Genomic DNA, 20,424 nt, shown 5'->3' with positions numbered 1-20,424 from the left:
TCCATTTTTAAAAATTTCTTCTGCTATCTATATTCTTGTTTCCATGTGTACATGTATACATGTACACATGTATAACTGTCTATATGTCTTTTGATGAATGTTTAAATGTTTTTGTCGATACTTTGTTGTCTATACTCCTACTTCATATATGTTTCTGCTGTCGAATGTCCATTGTCTTCATTTCTGCTTTCATATGTTGTCTACTGTATAAACCGGTATTACATCTGTCATTATGTTCCAGTCTAATTTCACGTGTCCCGGTGTCTATATTTCTAGTGTAAAATATGTCTCGTTATCTATATTTCTAGTGTAAAATATGTCTCGTTATCTATATTTCTAGTGTAAAATATGTCTCGTTATCTATATTTCTAGTGTAAAATATGTCTCGTTGTCTATATTTCTAGTGTAAAATATGTCTCGTTGTCTATATTTCTAGTGTAAAATATGTCTCGTTGTCTATATTTCTAGTGTAAAATATGTCTCGTTCGATGTCTATATTTCTACTCTCATCTGTCAAGTTGTCTATAATGATTTCCACTTCCATATGCATGCATATATGTATCATTTTCTTTAAATTGGAATTATGTTCTAAATTTTGAATTTAACGGGTGGCTGAAAATACAAAATCTACAACAGTTGTCATGTTGTAAATTTGTATTTACTGCCATCCGGTAAATTAAAAATTTACAACATAACATTTCGTTAAATTAGAATTTCTTAATCAACATAACAATGCCAAGAAGTTGAGACGATTTTTTTTTAAAGTAGCATGTGAATGGTGTTTCAAAAATAAAACGAAACATACTAACACGTGTTGTAGTTTTCAAGGCACGTGTTATAATGAACCAGTTATCTCTTTTTTTTTCTTTTTTTGTTTGCTTGTTTGGTGGTTTTTTTAATTTGGCATTGTACATGGATTTGCATGTCCCGTTGTCTCTTTGGCTCATCGTATACCGGCATGTTCTGTTGGCTATATTTCTACGTTCATGACCAGTTGTCAATATTTCTATTATTTTGAGTCTGCTTTCTTAGCCTCTCTATATAGAACCATTTTAATTAGACCTTGGACTTTCAGTAGTATTTCTTGCGTCAAAACAAGTTAAAAATGTTTCAAGCGAAATATACATCGACTGCGTGGTCTTACCTCAAAAGCCAGACAAATCTTATTGATTTCAAAGAGCCATGGCTGAGTGGCCAACAATGAAATAGACAGGCCTACGTCACATTACTGTTTGATACAACTACACAAAGTCCAAGCTCTTGTTAAAATGGTTCTATTTTACCATGTGTCATATTCTCTATATTCTACGACACCCACTATATATAGGCTTGTATTGTAGCTAGAAAAGATATTCGTATGAAAGAATTTCAATTAATGACAAACTTTTTTATTCTCATTTGCGCGCCCTCCTTTTCTTAAAAAGTGCTGTATACAATCGATGTTTTATATTGTACACAAAATAGATTGATTTCTCAAAATGTCGGTGTTAGAATAATGCAAATAAAAATCTAAAGGCCCTAGGTATGTCAAGACCACTTAAAACTGAGCTTGACGTTCAAAAGATTAAATGTTATCACGATATGCTTTGAATTCGCAATTGCTTTTAAAAAAATCTAATCTAGAAACATGTTTCCGATTCTATATGTTCTAATGACTGAATCAGGTCCGCGACTTACTTAATTTTTATTTAAGGAGGCCGACTTTAGTTTGCATTGCGCATGTTTTTGCGCATTCTAATATAATACAGTTGATTTATACTTCTTATGATTTTTTTTCGATATCATTTATAAAATTGAACACAATAAACAAAATACAGATAAAAATATTTAGATTTTTAAAGGAAATTTTTATTTTTAACACGATTTTTACGTTGTGCGGTAGGGGAGCATTGCCATTGCGCTTTTATGACGTTATGATAAAATGAAGCTTTGTAGGAGTACGTTATAAAAAATAACATAAAAGAAAAAGTAAAAATTGTGCGCTGTTGAAATTTTATATACAGAATGATGCTATCCTCGAGGACATTTTCCTCATTTTTGGAATGAATCCATTATATCAATCATCATTCGTGATGATCCAAATATATAGCAAAATTTGGTGCATTTTAATATTTTGAGATGGCCCCCACTAAAAACCAGACGGTAGAATTTTGTGTTTTTTACATATAAGGTAGGAAATGATATTACTAATCATATATTACAATTTGAGAAAAAAAGCTATTGTAGTATTTTTTAAACTGCTTTGATGTGCGGAAAATGACAGTTTCCTATATATTCCTATAGTATATGTACCTCTATTTTGAGATGGTCCCTAAAAAGAACCAGACGGTCGATTTTTATGAACCTTCGCAAATAAACTAGAGTTGGTTTAAATTACATATGGTTAAAAAATAAAGAGTTATGCTATTGTAGTTTTTCCGCAAAAAAAAACCCAAATCGGCCTCCTTAAATTAATCCGACAGAATGTATACATAATGATTAATCTTTGGGATGCTTAATTAGGATTCATCAACTTAAAAAGAAAACTGTTTCTTTTAATTCTGTTTAACAGTTATGGTATGTTGAAACATGTGTTTGAATAAAAGGGACTGGAGAGAAACTCCATGAAATGTCAACATTAACTTATCACAGTGTGAATTGCAAACAATTCCCATGGGTGCATATAGAATTCGAGGGGGTATGGATAAGATTGGAGGGCCTAACAGCCCCCCCCCCCCCCCTCGGCAAAAAATATCCCTTGGACCCCCTTGTGAAATATTTCAGGATCCGCGCGTGATTTCCTTATATATAAAAGGCTCGGTCATATATGCATATGTTGTGTTAAATTAATCAATATCATCACTGGCACAGCGACAATGTAAAGAAAACGTACTGACGTCATTAAACTGTTAAAAGTTCAAATGTCCAAGGCCTTTAAAGCTTTTGTTATAATCATGATATATTTTGTATGTGTGCACACACACAGGTTTTGTGCCTATATTCAGATATGCATGACTGATAAACTTTAATTTCAATCAACCGTGCTATACACACTAAAATTATACCGGGCAGCTATAAATTCAAGCTGTGAAGATAAAAAAAATTATATTCATAATTAATGTACTGTGCTATTTGCATATATTAATTAATTTTTTTGTGTCCAAAATGCAGAACACATCCAGTAGTGCTTTTTTAAAGCCTAAAGATTGCATCATCCAAGGTTTGTGAATGAATTGAGTGTGGAGTGTATAGAGGCACCCCATAGGTGTTCAACGGGAAGCGAATTGAAAGTGGAGGGGGCCAGATTTAACAGTAATTAAATAAATATAAACAGATGTGTGAATAAAGATACGGGTTTGACTCATTTATATGGAAGAGGTATAATAAATTTTGTACTATTGAAAATTATTTTATAAAGAATTATCATATAACATCACATTGCTGTAATAATAATTTTCCATTGGTGTGTGTGGTTTTGCTTTTTGTTTTTTGGTTAAAATTCGATATCCATAAATGTGTATATATTGTATTTTCTTAAAAAAAAATAGAGAGAGAGAGAGAGAAAGAGAGAGAAGAAGGAGGGGAGGGGATAGGCCTATACGTAGTGATACTATAGGAAAGTATAAAGAGTTGTACTGCTAAAATATCTAAGTTTACATCATTTTCAACTTATATACTTCTGTGTGACCTAAGATCTCTATTATAATTGTTGTGATGGAATACAATCGAAAACATTTTCTTTATTTAATTTCAGTGTTATGTTCATATTTGGGGACTTCCAGCATATTTTTCTCAGAATGGTGTGCTGATTTTGTGCTTTATACAATAAACTTGGGTTATGTAACTGATAATGAAACATAAACTGTTTCTTTGACAGTTAAATATAAGGTTTTACTATTTACAGAATTGAGCCTAAGCCTTTTTTCGCCTCCTGATGATGGCGGGAATCGTCACGCGCACGCGTAAGAGGCCTAAACAAATCCCCTACCATGGCGAGCAGCGGACAGAAAGAGCTGTACAAAAAAGGCAAAAATACCAAGCATGACAGCATGAACGAGACAAATGACGATATCGACGATGAAGTACAAGTCGATCTTTTGGTAAGTTAGTCAAATTTTGACAGTAATATCATTCCGTTTGCTTTGTTTTTCACGAAACATGATTCCACGTGACACGTGTTTATACAAAATTTGTATACAAAAGATTATTCTATGTGTTTTGGCCTGTCATGTGCTTTGGCGATTTTCCATGTCTGGTTTTAAAGATAAGCGTCAAGTCGTACTACATTGTCAATGTTTGTAAAACTGAATGATTAATCTGTACGAGTTTCTTCCGTATCATTATGAGGCAGTAAAATGTGCCTCTTAGCTTAGTGCAGCATGCGTACATCTGTTGTGTATTAGAATACAAGTTTTCCATGAATTTTAGTGTATTTGTCACATTTTATATATTTTTCAATTCCAAAATTCTAAATTTCCATAGATATAACGAAGATTTTGTGCCATTTTTTCTATTGTTTACAACATGTCGTCATCAAATGTGCGATGTGCAGCATGTTACGTCTGCGCCGCAGTCGGAAGTCAAAGGTCATGAGAGTTCAATCTGAATAAAATGATGCCTAGAGCAATGTAACCATTGTAATTCTTAACAATAGAGGGAAGAACAGAGTATTAGCAACCAATAGAAGAATATCTCAAGAATGAATGAATTAACGATTTCCTTACTTATAAATTATTCATAATTAATCTTCTATTAGAAAATTCGAGAGACAGTAAAAAAAGAATATACCATGCATGTACCTTTTTTCCCATTATCATGCCAATAATTGCAGTTTCTATATGAACTGATAAATATGTTAGCCGAATGAAAAATCAAATGCACTTTAAATCAAAATTGAAAAAATAAATCATATTTGATATAATTTATGATTATTCCATCTCTTCATGGAGCATAACCATGTTTACTTAAAAATTTGATAAATAAATTCAATTCAATGTATAATGACACATTTTTATTTGACCCCAATGCTTAATAATATTCTGCAAATTAAATTTATGTTACATGTAAACCAACTCGGGGTTAATGTTTAGGTTTAAGACATTATAATTTGCATATCACTCAAAACTTGAGAAAATATCAAATCCGATGTCATCATCATTTTTCTGATTATGATGCTCTAGCTGAATACCAAAAAGCCATATGATTTATTAAAAGTTTAGGGGAAAAAAACCAAACTCTGGGTCTATTGTGGGTGCTGGAAAGCTAATTATATGAATAGATAACTTTTAATAATTTCATTACTTAAGGCATAAAAAAGCTAGGACACATTGTTTAATTTTAATGCATCTGAGTTTTTGGTTTGATATATTAAAACTTTTTTATCACCTTGAAGTGACAAGACTTAATTTTGGCCTTGCTAAGCAGGTGCCCTTTAGTAATCTGTATGTCTCAGTTTGGGTAAAAAGTGTGCAGTGATCTTGAACCAAGTTTCTTAGGTCAAATGTCAAGATCATATCAGACCTATGTAAAATCCTTGACCAGACCCAATTTTTTGTTTCTTTTGGACTTATCTGCTATATATTTCAACTATATGGTGCTTGTTAGAAAAGCAATGTCCTTTAATACAGAAGGGCCCTTGGAGATGGTTGCCGTCTAATAGATGTCTAGTTTATTTTTCACTTTCTGACAGGAAGTGTCCGTATAAATATCATTTTTTGTATAATGAGAGTGTATGTATACCGGTAAATATGAAGATCAACATATTATTTTTGAAAAAATGAAGACAAAGGAAAAAAAGGACCATCCCTTGCATAAGTACATACAGCTGCTGTTTATCTCTTGGAGAGAGGATATGAATCTTAGAAGATGGTACAGAGCAGAATTTGATACATTTCCTGTGGAGGACTTCATTTATTTTGGCTGACAAGATCTGTCCCATCCTCAGGTGCCTGACCAGGTCTGCTGTCATCTCCCTAGCTGGAGTTCCCCCGATACAAATTAGTCCACAAACTTGAGAAGGACATGTACGTGTCATTTACCTGTACAGACTTCCAGTTAATGTTACCTCCCAGCACCTGCTTGTGGAAGAGGTCTGATGCTGTGGTACGAATAGATGAATTTGAAAAGTTTCATCAAAGAATTGTAGTGAAATTTTTGGTACAACAGAATTACTGGACATCTAGTAGTAAATAAGACACAATATAAATTCATTTTCACAGTTTTTGTTGCTCATTCTTTTGTCCGCTACTATTTAAATTTAGATTACCACATTCACAATGTTATTCGGTGACCTGTTCTGGCAATACAAAGACTTTTCAGGACAAAAACTGATTTGTGTATTCTATGAAAGTGGACAACATAAAGGGAAGTTCTCAGTTTCTGGGGCTTTGACATGGTCACTTAAATTCAAATAAAGGCCCAAATATGCGGGCAACACATTATGTCATAAGCCTCTCCCAGTTTGACTACTGTTGACCAACACAGTCTTTCCCTGTATTTCCAAATTAAGACTTGAAAAACTGCCCCATAGAGATCATTTTTAAATGGCAGATATTTGACCCATCGAGGGTCTTGCATTGAATGCATTAATATCTCCAAGCATTCCCAGTCACTAATCATGCTATTTACTATGAGATTAATGTTTTGTTCACACTTTCTTTATTTGAAATAAAAAAAAAAATTGTAGTTCACACAGCTAGAACACATTGATTGTTCATTTGCCTGACTGGACACACTGATATTTGGATTTACAAGGCAAAAAGAATTTTGGTGTTGATTCCATTCAGTAAATGTCCAGTGCTTGTTATAGGAAAAAGTTTTCTGGATGAGAGGGTATGGTCCGCCCATGTGATGTCAGTTTTTTGAGGTGACATATATATGTTGCTTTTGAGACAGGTGCTCGAGTTCAACCAGGGATTGCTAGCCTAGGAAAGTCTACATTCATTATTTCACCCTGATTTATTTCTTCCATGGGAGTTTTAAGTTGATTAAGCTAAACACTAAAGAAATCTAATTAAGAAGCTTTGTAACAAATCTTATAGCTATTTTTTCACAGTGACTGTGTATTACAGGGGACTACTAAAGATTGCCAAGATTCTTGAACTGAATTTTTTATATGCATTTTAATTGCCAAGTTGGACTGTTAGGTATGAAACTGTGATTGAGATCAGACCAGAAGGAATTCTTGGCACAGCGCATAAAAACAAATTGTGTTGAAGAAAATGATGCAATAGACTTCTATATAAAAGCTGTGTTTGTTTTGGTACATTTGTATAGCTTAGTGTTGACAGAAGTTCATAAACAATCGGATCGAATATATATTCCCAGTTGTAACAGATGTTGGACTGATTTGCACTGTGAATAGAAATTGTGTTGTATTGTTGAACATATTTATCAAAAGTTGTCACCACAATTTTGGTTTAAAAAAATACATTACAAAAAATAAAGAATGAGTGACAGGAAAGAGAAAAGGTCTAAAAGTGAAGGTGGAATCCCACCAGGAAATCTGGGTCAGTTTCCCAATGAAAATAACCGTAGCATTCCAGATATAGCTGCCAATGTACCTCTTATGGAGTCCGCGCGGGATGGCCAGGTGAGAAAGGAAAGACAAATCTTGATTTATACCGTACACATCCAAGTTAATGCACATGTTTATAAGATTTAAACTAGAGAGCTTTATATAGTGAAAATTACTACCAGATAAAACATTAGGTGTAATTTTATGGTTTTACAGGTGTTTAGATGAATTTTGATAATTTGTGATTTTACATTTGAATGAAATTTAATAGTTTGTAATTTAAAATGGTTATCAATATACATGAACAGTTTCAATCGTCCAAATCGGAGGGTAAATGTCATATAATGTAACATATTATTGACCTAGTAAGTTAGCCAGGCAGTTCACTTTTGACAAGTTTCGTTGCTTGTTTTTCTAATGATATACTTTTTTACCACTGCCATATACCGGTATGTTCAGTTGGAGTCGGATCTAATCCTGTAGTGTATTAGTATTTTACAAAGATTGTTTGGAATTGGAATTGTGCCCAATGCTAGTGTCAACATTCTTAACCTTGAGAATGTATCCTGAGAGTATTGATTTACTATTACGTTACCAGTGCTAGTATACAGCAGGGACTAGAGGGAGACTGGCCTACACAATATGCAAATTATGTTTAAAAATATGATAAATTTCATCTAATTTGCCCCAGATTTTTGGTGAAATGGTCACATACATTGATTATATTCCTTATTTTCTGATGAGACATTAATAGACAGGAAACCTGGGCAGATATCAATCACTGTTATTGATCAGTTGTTCAAAGCAAATTAAAAGGGTGATTAGCATCACAAGGTCAAAAGGTGTTGCACCTTTATTTACATCCACTAATTATATTTTTTTATTTTGTTTGGAGAAGAGTATTCACTATTCAAAAACAAAAACAAATTAGATATGACAAGTTTATATGAATTTTAAGGACTTTGATCATAGTAGAAAAAAAAAGTTCTGTACACATGCAGACTGTTGATGTGGTTGAGGCATCCGATAAAAGTTAATCAAATTTCCCTTTTTGTCTTTTCAGAGAGGAACGGAGAAGTACCATGAGAAGAGTGAGATGGCTGCTGGAAAGGGCAAGTGGGGGGTCGCATATTACAAGCAGGATTACCCAGAGAGGGACCTCGACGATGATGTGGTAAGAGCCCCCCCCCCCCCCCCCAATCTTCTTTTTTCCACACACACGAATGCACCCACACACATTATTGACAGTATATGCAGGAACATGTGCAGTTATGGTGTGAGCATTTTAAGCATTTAACAATTTTCTAGGTAGTCATTACCAATGTTTATTTAATAAGGATTTAAACATCTGCGCAGATTAGAAATACTTCTACTTAATCATCTTTAAGAATATTTCAAGATTATCCTGATAAATCCGTATGTGTGTTGACTGGCCCTGTCTAAAAAAACACATGAATTTGCAAGGTAAAAGTGAATTCCTAGCAATGATCATTTTAAAAGTCCTGTAGTCAAAGCATTTTTAGCATGTGTTGGCAAGGATATAAAATAAATTACCATGATGCCCAAAGCAAAAGTCACTTTTAAGAATTTGCAGTTTAAGGACATTGTTTACACAGTCACTGATATCAGGATACTTTTGGTCGTTGGCATATTAGCTACAGTGATCCATCATTCGATGTGGATTAGTAAATAAATGGTAATAAATACGTGGTTTAAACATTAGACCAAAATAAAGTAATTTACAATCATACAAGTTACCGGTTAATGCTATTTTTCTTTATCACTGCTTTGTCTTTGAAGATTTTACTCAGTTTGATATGTCATATACTTTTACTATTTGGAAAATAAAGTACAAGTAGATATAAACTTACTTAGTACACCTTTATGAAATATAATTTACTCAAAGTCTAAAAATAAATTTCCATAATTTATTTTGCTAAAGATAATCAATAAATGTCTTTCAGAACCCAAATGACACGCTAGTTCAGGATGTGTCAAGTACAGCTGTTTTGACCCCATTGGATGATGACCTGGTGGGGGAGGTCAAGGAGTTGGAGGATCGTGGAAACTGGACGGGAAGATTTGATTTCCTTATGTCCCTTCTGGGATACTCCGTCGGATTGGGAAATGTTTGGAGGTTTCCATATCTTGCATACAGCAATGGAGGAGGTGCATATTTTAAATGTTATATTCCATAGGTGCCAGTTATGGCCCATGAACCTCTCCTTAGATCGGTAGTTTTAGTTGAATGATGCAAATAGAGGTATATATTTTTAAGGAGAAAAATTGATTGAACTTTTTGCCCAAGTACCATTTATCCACAAACAATACATAAACATGCTTTATGGTGTGTGATTAACTTAAATGTTCTGTTAAGTAGGATATTTAAACTAATACATGTACTAATATGAGAAAGTCAAAATTTAAAAGGAAAGTTTAGGGTCCTTTTTAGATGCCCACTTTTGTTTTTTTCCTCAAATGTAGGGTTATTCATGAACTAATACTTGTAGCAACTAGTATTAAGAAGTTACAAAATGATACCTTTATCGATGAAATTTTAAGGAAAGATTGGCTATTAAGTATTCATGAATGTTAACACAAACATCACGAGGCAGTTATGATTAGAGTGCGATGGATTTTGATTGGCTAAGGCAAAACAAGGTTTTATCATTCTTTAAAGTGGATTAGTTGAAGTAAAAATTAAGTTCATCTTTAGCAACAGCTATATCCAAAAACATATTACATGTACATGCATTTACATTACCTGTAATTATACACATAAATGTAGTTTCCAATGCACTTGTTTACAGTTAAAGAGTTGTATTCAAACATCTTGTGGTTAATTATGCATCATTTTAATTTATTTGACTATACTGGTACTGTACCAGTTATCGGCTAAGACCAGTTATCGGCTAAACTGAGAGTTCGGGTTTATAGCAGGGGACAATCCAAGATTTTTTAATTCAGTCGTCTTTTTCGAATAAAGAAAAGTAGGTTTGCTTGAAAGCTTTCTTGAATATGTTTTAAACATGAGCTTAAACAATCATTGTTTACCGCTGATTTTACATCTTTGCACTTTCAGCAGTGGGGAAAATGACGTAATAAGTTAAAAATAGAATATTACCTCTTTGTGATACGTTATTATATCCCTTCTTTGATTTGACATATAATATCAATACATATAACATGTATAAACAAAAGGAATTCATTACTTTCTGTGAGATTCGTAGCACAGTTGAACGCCTGATTGCACAATTAAGTATTGAATAGTGTACGATTTGGTGAATTACCGTATAATAATAAACGAATAATTTTATGAGTTTTGTTTATAATGTATCATGACCCCGACTACTTTAGTCTGACCCCACAAGGGACATAATTCAAATTTCATTTAGCAGAGTATAAAATCAACATGTACAGGGATTTTACTATGTTATTATCACGAAGGCGATAACTGGTACAGTAGATCGTAAAAACTCGGCAAATTCGGGCCCTGATAAAAATCACAAAACAAGATGTTCTGGGTTCTAAAAAATGATATAAACTAACAGATTGATAAATAAGGAGTTCATTATTTAAAGTATGGCAATTTTTTACCAAAAATATCAAGAAATAAGAAAATACGAAAAAAAACATTAAATTTTAGCCGATAACTGGTACAGTGCCAGTAGTACAAAATAGATATATGTAGTGTTATCACTGGCAAAGACACTGAAAAATGTAAATATTTAAATTTAATTGACACATTTCAGGTGCTTTTGTGTTTCCCTTTGTGCTGATGCTGCTGCTGCTGGGACTTCCCCTTATGTTTCTGGAGCTGGCCCTGGGACAGTATGCAGCACTGGGACCATCGGTCGTGTTTGACAGGCTTTGTCCATTGTTTCATGGTGAATACTTACTTGACCTCAGTAATAGATATAGTGTCACTGCTGAAATTATCACGAGGGTTCATATTTAAGAATAGAGGATTGATTGATGTGGATTATGTTGTTGAAATTCATGTGTATTGAACATAATCTTCCATCAAAAAAATATTGTTATAACCTTACACTGGTTACGGTAAATTAACTTGTATTTGCGTACGAGAATTTTTTGCATGGTTCCTGAGACTCTAAATGTTGCAAAAAATTGCAAAATTAGTCATCATGTCATTTGAAAAGTATTGCCCAGATATTCTACATCTTGGTCACGAAAACTAGTCACCATGAACCTGTTTATCTGGTATATCTAAATAAGGTCGTTGCAAATAAAAGTTGGTTAACAGTATTCTTTTACGTTTGCTTTGTTGTAGTAGCATACTGGTAAATGGCACATCATTAAGAATTGAAACATGTATTAAAAAGATTTTTCTACTAATGTTTCTAACATGTTGAATTTTTTGCTCCAACAAGCAAGAAGGTCCAATACTGTGAATTCCTAATTAAATGCAAGGATTTTATATCCGCGTAAAATCACGAGAAGCACCCCTCGTGTATAATTTTCTGAGAGTGGGAAACTCTAGGAAATATTAATAAATGTTCAGCGTTAGCGATTTTACATTCTTGCTGTTTGATACGAAACAGCTGAATCGGAGCGGAATTAAGTACTCACATAATATAAGGAATTTAGAGTAGTTATCTTATTTAAGTAAGACATGCCTTGTATCTCTCCACAGGTATGGGCTATGGAATGATCAGTGTATCAGGAATAGTATCCCTATATTACACTGTCATCATCGCCTGGTGTATCCTTTACCTCTTCACCTCCTTCACCAGTGAGCTGCCATGGGAAAAGTGCCACCCGGAATGGGCTAGTGAACGTAAGTACAAGATAATTAGAACCTCATATTTCTCAGAGTGGTGTTATGTGAAATATTTTTCTGATAAAATAAAAGGGAGATAACTCCCCGCAAGTTCTGAAATGAAGAATTATTAACGATTAGTTGTCATAAAAAATGATATTGATAGAGTTTGATGAAAGAACCTTAGATTTTACAACATATGTCATATTTGGTTTTAGATTGCTATTCCTTCAAGGAGGCAGACCTGTGTCATCAGGTCCCGGGGCAAGTGTACTACAAACAAGTCTGTTATAATGCTACTGTGTCCTTGGAGCGAAACCTCAGCCTACTGGCCCAGAATGTCACCAGACATCCCCCTGCTCAGGATTTCTTTGAGTAAGGAGACATTAGCGATGAAGCATTTATAACTGACCTCAGAAATTCAAACTGTATTATGCCATTTACTTCAGTATAATTTGTCTAATACATGTTTTAATGTTAAAATGTGTCTGAAATTGATCGTATTAAGGATGTTTTTTTGTTTATTTTAAGGCGTGGTGTACTGGATCAGTCTAATGGTATTGAAAACATCGGAGTTCCCCAGTGGAAAATCACTTTATGTTTGTTGTGTGCTTGGTTAATGACATTTGGAGCTCTCAGCAGAGGTGTCAAATCTACTGGAAAGGTAGTGCGCTTAAAAAGTCTTTTTCTATGAAATGTGTCAACATTCTTGAAATATTACCAGTAGTTAAGCTTTGCAACTCTTGTATTTCATGCAAACATCATATTATTACAGTAAACTGCATTTTATGCAGAGCTTTCGTTTAAATTATATGCATTCCTAACAAACTCAATGAAAGAAATTCAGAATTGAAAATAAACATTGAAAAAGATTTTGACTCTGAGTAAGGAAACGAATACCGTGTGTCCACTAATGTGTCATCTATGTGTACTTTGTAGGTGGTCTACTTCACAGCCCTGTTCCCCTACGTAGTGCTGGTTATTCTTTTTTTCCGTGGAGTTACCCTTCCTGGAGCAGCAGATGGCATCATCTATTACCTTACCCCTCGTTTTGACAAGCTTGGAGAAGCAAAGGTAAATACAAATCTTAATTGATTAGCATGTACTGAAAAGTTCATAGCTAAAGGATATTTTACGATTAACTTTTAAGTTATATTTAAGAGTGTTATTATTATATTGATATTATTCTGATAGAAGGACTGAGAATAGTGGAGTAACAGTATACTTTGATTTAGGTGTGGTCAGATGCTGCTGCTCAGATCTTCTTTGCCCTCAGTCCAGCATGGGGTGGTCTTATTACACTGTCTAGTTACAATCAGTTTCACAACAACTGCTTCAAGTAAGTACTTACCCAAGATATATCAGCTCCTAGGTAGATCTGTCAAATAACCTTTGTCGACTCAAGCAATTGTCTCACCTTTTAAGAATGACAGATCCAAGCCTCCTTTTGGATCAGCTGATCATGGAGCACTTGGTTTTGATGAGTTGTATAGTATTCAGTGTAACTTTAAGGTACATGATTCTCTTTGACAGAGACTCCTTGATTGTGGGTATTGGAAACATCTGCACCAGTATATTTGCTGGCTTTGTCATCTTCTCCATCATTGGTTACCTTGCTCATGACCTTCAGATGCCTATTGACAAAGTTGTGGATCAAGGTTTGTTTTTCAGTTATATGACACCCCCAGAAAGCTAAAACTGAGAGACAAACAGGAATCACTTAGTCTGTTCTTCAGTCCTGTACTCCATGCGATTTTGTTTAGACCCTATACTTGTAATGGAGAGTCATTGAGAGTTCCTACTTCACTCAAAAATAACTTATGACCTAAAGCCTAAAGGTCTGTCTTGTCCTTTGCCTTATGTTATTGAAGAAGGTCACCAGTAGAAAAAGTGATGTTGGGTCCATAATTTTCCTATAGAGATATGTTCGATATTCATACGTCACATTGTGTTCATGTATGCTTATGACCCTAATGTGGACAAGTTCAATGCCTCTTTTAAAAAGTGTGATTCTTGCCTGTCTTGCATATATTTTATAATTATTGATAATGATTGTAAAGCTAATGCATGACATGACAGTGCAAATCCAGTGGATATGAGTACATGTACATATAGATTCTCTTTGCAGAGTGTATCATATTGTTAATTGAAGATGTTATTTTTTTGTCTAAATCTCTATATTTTTGTTTTAAAAAGATAAAGTAAAATCAATGATTATTAACTTAAGGTGCTGGTTTGGCCTTCATTGTGTACCCTGATGTTGTGACCAGGCTCCCTATCTCACCATTGTGGTCTATTTTGTTTTTTGTGATGATGATCACATTAGGAATGGGAAGTGAGGTGAGAATCATGTTTTATCAATTAAGATTTTTTTGGCATGGGAGTTTAAAAATGAAAATCTTTGTTATGATGAATATTTAACACTCACATTGCTTGAAGCATGTATAAGCATTCATATTTTTGGGGTACAAATAGCAAAAGGAAATCTTTACTTTTGCCTACAGTTTGCTTTGCTGGAGACAATGATGACTGCAGTACAAGATACCTTCCCCCAGCTGAGAGCTAAGAAAACCTATGTTGTGGCAGTGGTATGCCTTATCGGTTTCCTTGGAGGTCTCTCTGTAACTTGCAATGTGAGTACTCTGTGGACTGCATCATACTGTTACAATTTTAAGTTGAGCAGCTGCATTAATTTGTATATTTGGTTGTTGTAGGGAGGCATGTATATTCTCCAGCTTATGGATAATTATGTGTCCAGTTGGTCAGTTTTCTTGATGGCAGGTTTGGAAAGTGTAACCATTGGATGGATATATGGTGAGCTGAATTTTAAAAAGAAAAGTATACTTAAACTGAAAAAGAAAAGGAATTTTTTTGTACATATTATGAGGAAGATACTTTTACTTATTAGGTTAGTTACTGCCTCACTTCGGAAATATATTGGGTTGATCAATCTCATAGATGGCGAGGCGAAGCCGAGCCGTCTATGAGATTGATCAACCCAATATATTTCCGGAGTGAGTCAGTAACTAACCTAATAAGTGTTTTGTTTTCCCGCGGACTATCAAGCGACATATTTATTCACAAATAGCGATGATCTACGCAAAGCAATGTACAAGATGCCTAACATTTCGTCCAATTTAACTCATTTAATCTCTTTAAAATTTTCAATCTCACCTTTCAAATACTCTTTAAAAATCTTTGCTTCACCCATGTTTACTTACAATGTTTTGTTGCTATTCAATTTCAAATGTTTTCTCCCTTTCCTCAGCATAGATTTGAGCAAATTTTGACGCTGCCATTTTGTTCTGCTCCAGACAAAACAATGTGGCGTCAATTTTCTAAGGGCAACTACTCTAATTTTGAAGAATTTCAAAGGGCAACTACTCCAAATACTTTAAGAAGTTTATGTATTATTAAATACTATGAAATGTTGAAATGAGGAAGCGAAGCGTCGGCCAATGACAGCCATATTGCCTAATATTATTTCTCACCGAACAAATATAGAGATATATGAGGCAATCATGTGCTATGTTTAAACCAATGAAAGTGTGACCTTTCAGTCCAAGGGAAAACAACTCTATTTTGTATACATGGAGTTGATGATTATCAGATGATATTTTTCAATTTTGATCAGGTGGGGATAGATTCATCAGCGACATTGAAATGATGATTGGAGTCAAAGGAAATGCTTTCCACAATTTTTTCAAATTATTTTGGAAATTCCTTTCACCCATGACTCTTGCAGTATGTATAATTTACTTTGTTCAATGTTTTTAATATGTTCATTTTATACAATGTTGTTATTGTATTATATGATAAATGTTACAGTGGATTTCACTTTTATAAAAACTGATAGTCAGTTTGTCGGAGAAAAATTATCAGATTAATCAATTATTAGATTAACTGGTTTAGTGTCATTTTTGTTCATTAAACATATTTTCTTTTAATATTATGTAATGTTGGTGAAAAAAATGATGCCATGTCTTGGGAAGCTCACTAATCTTTCATTACATTTGTTTTTCCTTAAAATTGAAACATCAAGAGGACTTTGTCCTTTTTTTATATTGACTAACCCTCCAGCATTCCTCACTTTTTTCAGTTCGTATTTGTTTTCAACTTGATTCAATACAAGCCGCTGGAGTTTGGAGATTACATTTATCCGATGTGGTCTAATGGGATAGGATGGATTCTGTCTTTAGTTCCCATTATCTTTATCTCAACTATTGCCATTACTAAGATTTTGAAAGGACCCAAAGAGATGTCTATCATGGAGGTAATTTTTAGTAAACATCTACTACATGTAAGCATTGTGTGTATTAGAGCACAAATTCAACTTACAATCATTCAAAAGTGGGGAAATGTTAGATTATACTGAAATTTATCAACTTTTTTACATATGGGTAGTTGATTCAAGATACAGATAGCATTTTGAGTATGAAAATTTATTATTAAAATGATTTCTTAATGAATTAAATTTAATTAGTTCCTTCTATACATGATGCTTTATTGTACATTTCCGACAATGATGCAACTTAATGTTTAACTATGACATTTATGATATGAACTGCATATGTACCCATTTTTTGATAAATAAAAATTTATTTAATAAATGAATGATCATGACTTTACTGTTTTTTACAGAGAGTAAGGTTCCTGTTGAAGCCATCCCAGTCCTGGGGCCCCGCCCACAAAGTGCCGACCTTTGACATCAGTGAACCAGACGATGGAATCATTTCCAATCCCAACTTCAGCAGCACCGTTATACCAAACTTTGATTGTAGGGACCCAAAAGTGTGAGTTATCAACAGTTTGGACAGGGGAACTTCATGTTATGTTGAAAAGATCTGGGGTAAAGATCTGGTTAATTACATGTTTTATTTAAAAGTGTAATGCAGTCCACCATTTGCTCAGCCTCAAAGATGTTAATGTTTTCAATGCAATGTCTGTTGTTGTGTGGTTTGACTGTTATTTTTTAAAGCCCTTTTTGTGGGAGTGTTGAAATTTTACGAAATGCTTAAGTTTTTAATCCAAATTACAGTACCCTGAAAGGGAATTTTTAGTTGTAAATAAAATGTTTACAAATTTGTTCATTAATGGTGATATAAGGGATGTTTTATTTCTTCTTTTTTAAGATTTTAGGTTTTGTTTTCTGCTTATATTATGTCACAGTTTTTGAAACTTCTGAGTATAGAAATGCTTTATGATAGAATAGCTTTTGATGTCTGTTACACTTACTATGTAACTGGAAATGTTTTAATTCATCCATGTGTTGCGAGTTTTATTATTGTCCATTGTTTTGTTTACTGATCTGATCATGACACTTGAAGGAAAAAAAACAATATAACTACATTGTATATAATTTCCATGTTGTCTGCAACATGTGTTGTACATGTAGATGAAGTTTTAGACCTTGTCAGCATTTAAGTTTGTAATTATTCATTTTTCAATATGACAAACATGCATTGCATTGGGCAGCATTTTAATAGTTTTGTTGAAAAAAATCTCAGCTGTTTTTTATGTGACAAAGTTTTACAATATAAGTTTTTTATTGATGCATTTTTAAAAAAAATACATGTATGTCCAATTTACATTACTCTGTTGGTAATTAGTGTTCATGAAAAATATCAGTTTGGAAACTGTTGACATTCAGTTTATGCAACAAATGTCTATTTTGTTTCTTTTAACCATGAATTGTTATGATTATGTACTTCAAATATACATTTTTTGTTGATGTCAGTTTAGTGCTTTTAATTTACACTGATATAAATTTTAGAAAAGTGCTGTCCAGTTTACATGTAATTTGGTTTAGAAAGGGCTGCTATTTTATTCTCTTTTTTTGGGAAATTTTTCCCCGTCTTTTTTTTTTTTTTTGTGAAACAAATTTAATTTGCGGTAGCTCTGTTAAAGTCTTAGCTTTTTGGTGCCAAAGGAAAAACAAAGTGCTGTCTGCTTTATTTTTTTAATTTCATATACATTTTGGTTAAAGTTTCATAATTTCCAGCAAAAGATAACATGCAGTTGCATATTAGAAAATGGAAGCATATTTATTACTGTGAGATATCAGTAGTGTCACTGCATAATTACATCAGTTATATCCGTTTGTTGTTCATGTATTAATTTCTATATTCAGTGGAAAGTAGCTTGAACAAGTTTTTGTTGTTGTGTGGTGAGAGCTTACTCTTTATTTTGCACAATTTACATGTTTGATGGTAGAATCTCATGGATATTTAGTTTTAGTTTTATGGATAGTTGCACTGTATTCTTGATGCCAGAAGTTAAAATACATTCATACATGTTTAGTGATTTCTGCTGAAAACAATGATATGAAAGTTTAATAGAAAGTATTAATAGATTTTCAAAAAGACTTTAATTTTATTCTGGATTATATGGATCTCATACTTGCATACATTTACAAATCCATTTTATTTACTTCCTGATAGATTTCTGTATGCATGATGTTACACAAATTGCGTGCTCATGTAGGTTGTATCAGTTTATTTGATTGATAATGGATTTTAAAAAAGCCCTAATTGTTAGAAAGTAAAAGGTAATTAGATTTTTAATCAAATCAGTACATTCCGATAAACATATTAAGTTGCCAAATGTCAGCTGTTAATAGTTGACGTGTGTGTTGTGGATATCCAAATCCTTGAATTCATTCCAGTAGTTTATATACATGTAACAGTGATTCACTGTTCTTCCTTCAGATCATATAAAGCTTTTGTAAGATAATCCAAAATGTGTCATCCAAAATTAGATTGGACATTTCTTTTGTTTGAGGGTAAAAGAATCAATATTGAAAGTTTCAATTTTATATTCATTATAAATGTTTATATTCATGACCCATCATATTGATATCATACAATCCTTCTCAACCCCCATCTTGTTGTGGAATGCCTTGTGTGACAAACATCCTGAGCAAGGATTTGGATGACTGTTCTCTAGTGCTAGCTGAAAAAGTGCTTCCTTTCTTCAGGTATATTAGTCATAATGATCTAGTGTGAATAAATCGACACTAATTAAAGCCGTTTGTTACACTGACATTCTATCATAGGACTAGTCATATTTATATACATTGTATAAACAGTATACATGTAGTACATTCAAACCTCATAAATTCACATTTTCAACTTTGTTGCATTTGTTGAGTTTCAATTTGATCTGTGTCAGAACTTTTTGATATACTCACCCAGTCTCAATATTGAGGATGTGATAAATTGAACAAATGGTGAATTAATACGTGTGTAGTGTTGTGTTCACACTTGACTTGGACATTTGTGGTATATCCATACCAGAAGTGAATAATGATCGGAGTAATTATTCCTCAGTTTTATAAAACTTTGAAGTGGCATTTTTTTGTACGTCCTGTATAAACATGTATAATGGAAATATTATACACATGTTGGAGGATGAACCTCATTCATTTCCTGTAAATAATGGTGATGGTTTAGTGATCTGATATTTTTGTCATTGTAGCCTCTATATAATGTAGGAACTAGTTGACTGCCCTTTGTTTGAAGATTTCTACATATGCATACATTTGGGTTGATTTTTTTCTGTGTGTGTGTGTGACTTTTTTGAATTTAAAGATCTATTTGTACTTTTTCTTATTCTAAAAGTAATAATGCATTTAACTGTAATGTTAATGATTTCTGTGTGTTTTTCAAGAGCACAAAATTGTAAAGAAAGATACTTCACCAATAAATTACAAATTCTGATGGGTATTTACTTTTCACAAAGTCATCAGATCAAGGAAGTCGGACTCCTCTACTCACAATTGTGTTGAGGTTGGCATAATTTGTGTTATCTTCAATATTCATAACGATACAAGCTACAGTGCAGTCATTCTAAAAGTGACTTTGAGTTTTATACCAAGTAAGAACCGTGCCAAATTTTCAGCTGAAAGAATCCTAAATTGACAACAGACCGTTTTCTTGACTACATGCACCTGTGAATGACATTGAAGAAAGACCGTAATGAAGTCCTGCTTCATATTATCGATTTCTGACCGCCGTGGAAATTACAGCTTTTTTTTTCCTTTTTAGCTCACCGAGACGAAGTCGGGGGAGCTTATGCTATACCCTCGGCGTCGGCGTCCGGACCTGGTTAAAGTTTTTGTTGCTGGTCCTGTATCTAAGTTATTACTTGT

At 33.3% G+C, this 20,424-nt stretch overlaps 1 protein-coding gene across 2 annotated transcripts; it reads left to right on the top strand.

Moving 5' to 3' along the window:
• Positions 1–3,245: 3,245 nt before the first annotated feature.
• Positions 3,246–19,993, top strand: LOC128180568 (sodium- and chloride-dependent glycine transporter 1-like). Of its 2 annotated transcripts, XM_052848697.1 has the most exons (17): positions 3,246–3,357; positions 3,884–4,079; positions 8,559–8,669; positions 9,460–9,664; positions 11,248–11,382; positions 12,150–12,293; positions 12,494–12,650; positions 12,807–12,939; positions 13,215–13,349; positions 13,511–13,614; positions 13,809–13,933; positions 14,503–14,615; positions 14,780–14,908; positions 14,990–15,089; positions 15,910–16,019; positions 16,375–16,548; positions 16,917–19,993. In XM_052848697.1, exons 2-17 carry the CDS (start codon positions 3,969–3,971, stop codon positions 17,070–17,072), a joined length of 2,142 nt encoding a protein of 713 aa, XP_052704657.1. In that variant the 5' UTR covers positions 3,246–3,357; positions 3,884–3,968; the 3' UTR covers positions 17,073–19,993. The 2 variants fall into 2 exon arrangements, with proteins under 2 accessions (XP_052704657.1, XP_052704650.1); XM_052848690.1 differs by lacking the exons at positions 3,246–3,357; positions 3,884–4,079 and adding an exon at positions 6,690–7,570.
• The last annotated feature ends 431 nt before the right edge of the window (positions 19,994–20,424 follow it).

Source organism: Crassostrea angulata, chromosome 1 (assembly GCF_025612915.1).
Source record: "Crassostrea angulata isolate pt1a10 chromosome 1, ASM2561291v2, whole genome shotgun sequence".
NCBI lineage: Eukaryota > Metazoa > Mollusca > Bivalvia > Ostreida > Ostreidae > Magallana > Magallana angulata.
Note: the sequence above shows the minus strand (reverse complement) of the source record. Positions and strands in the feature narration are given on the sequence as shown.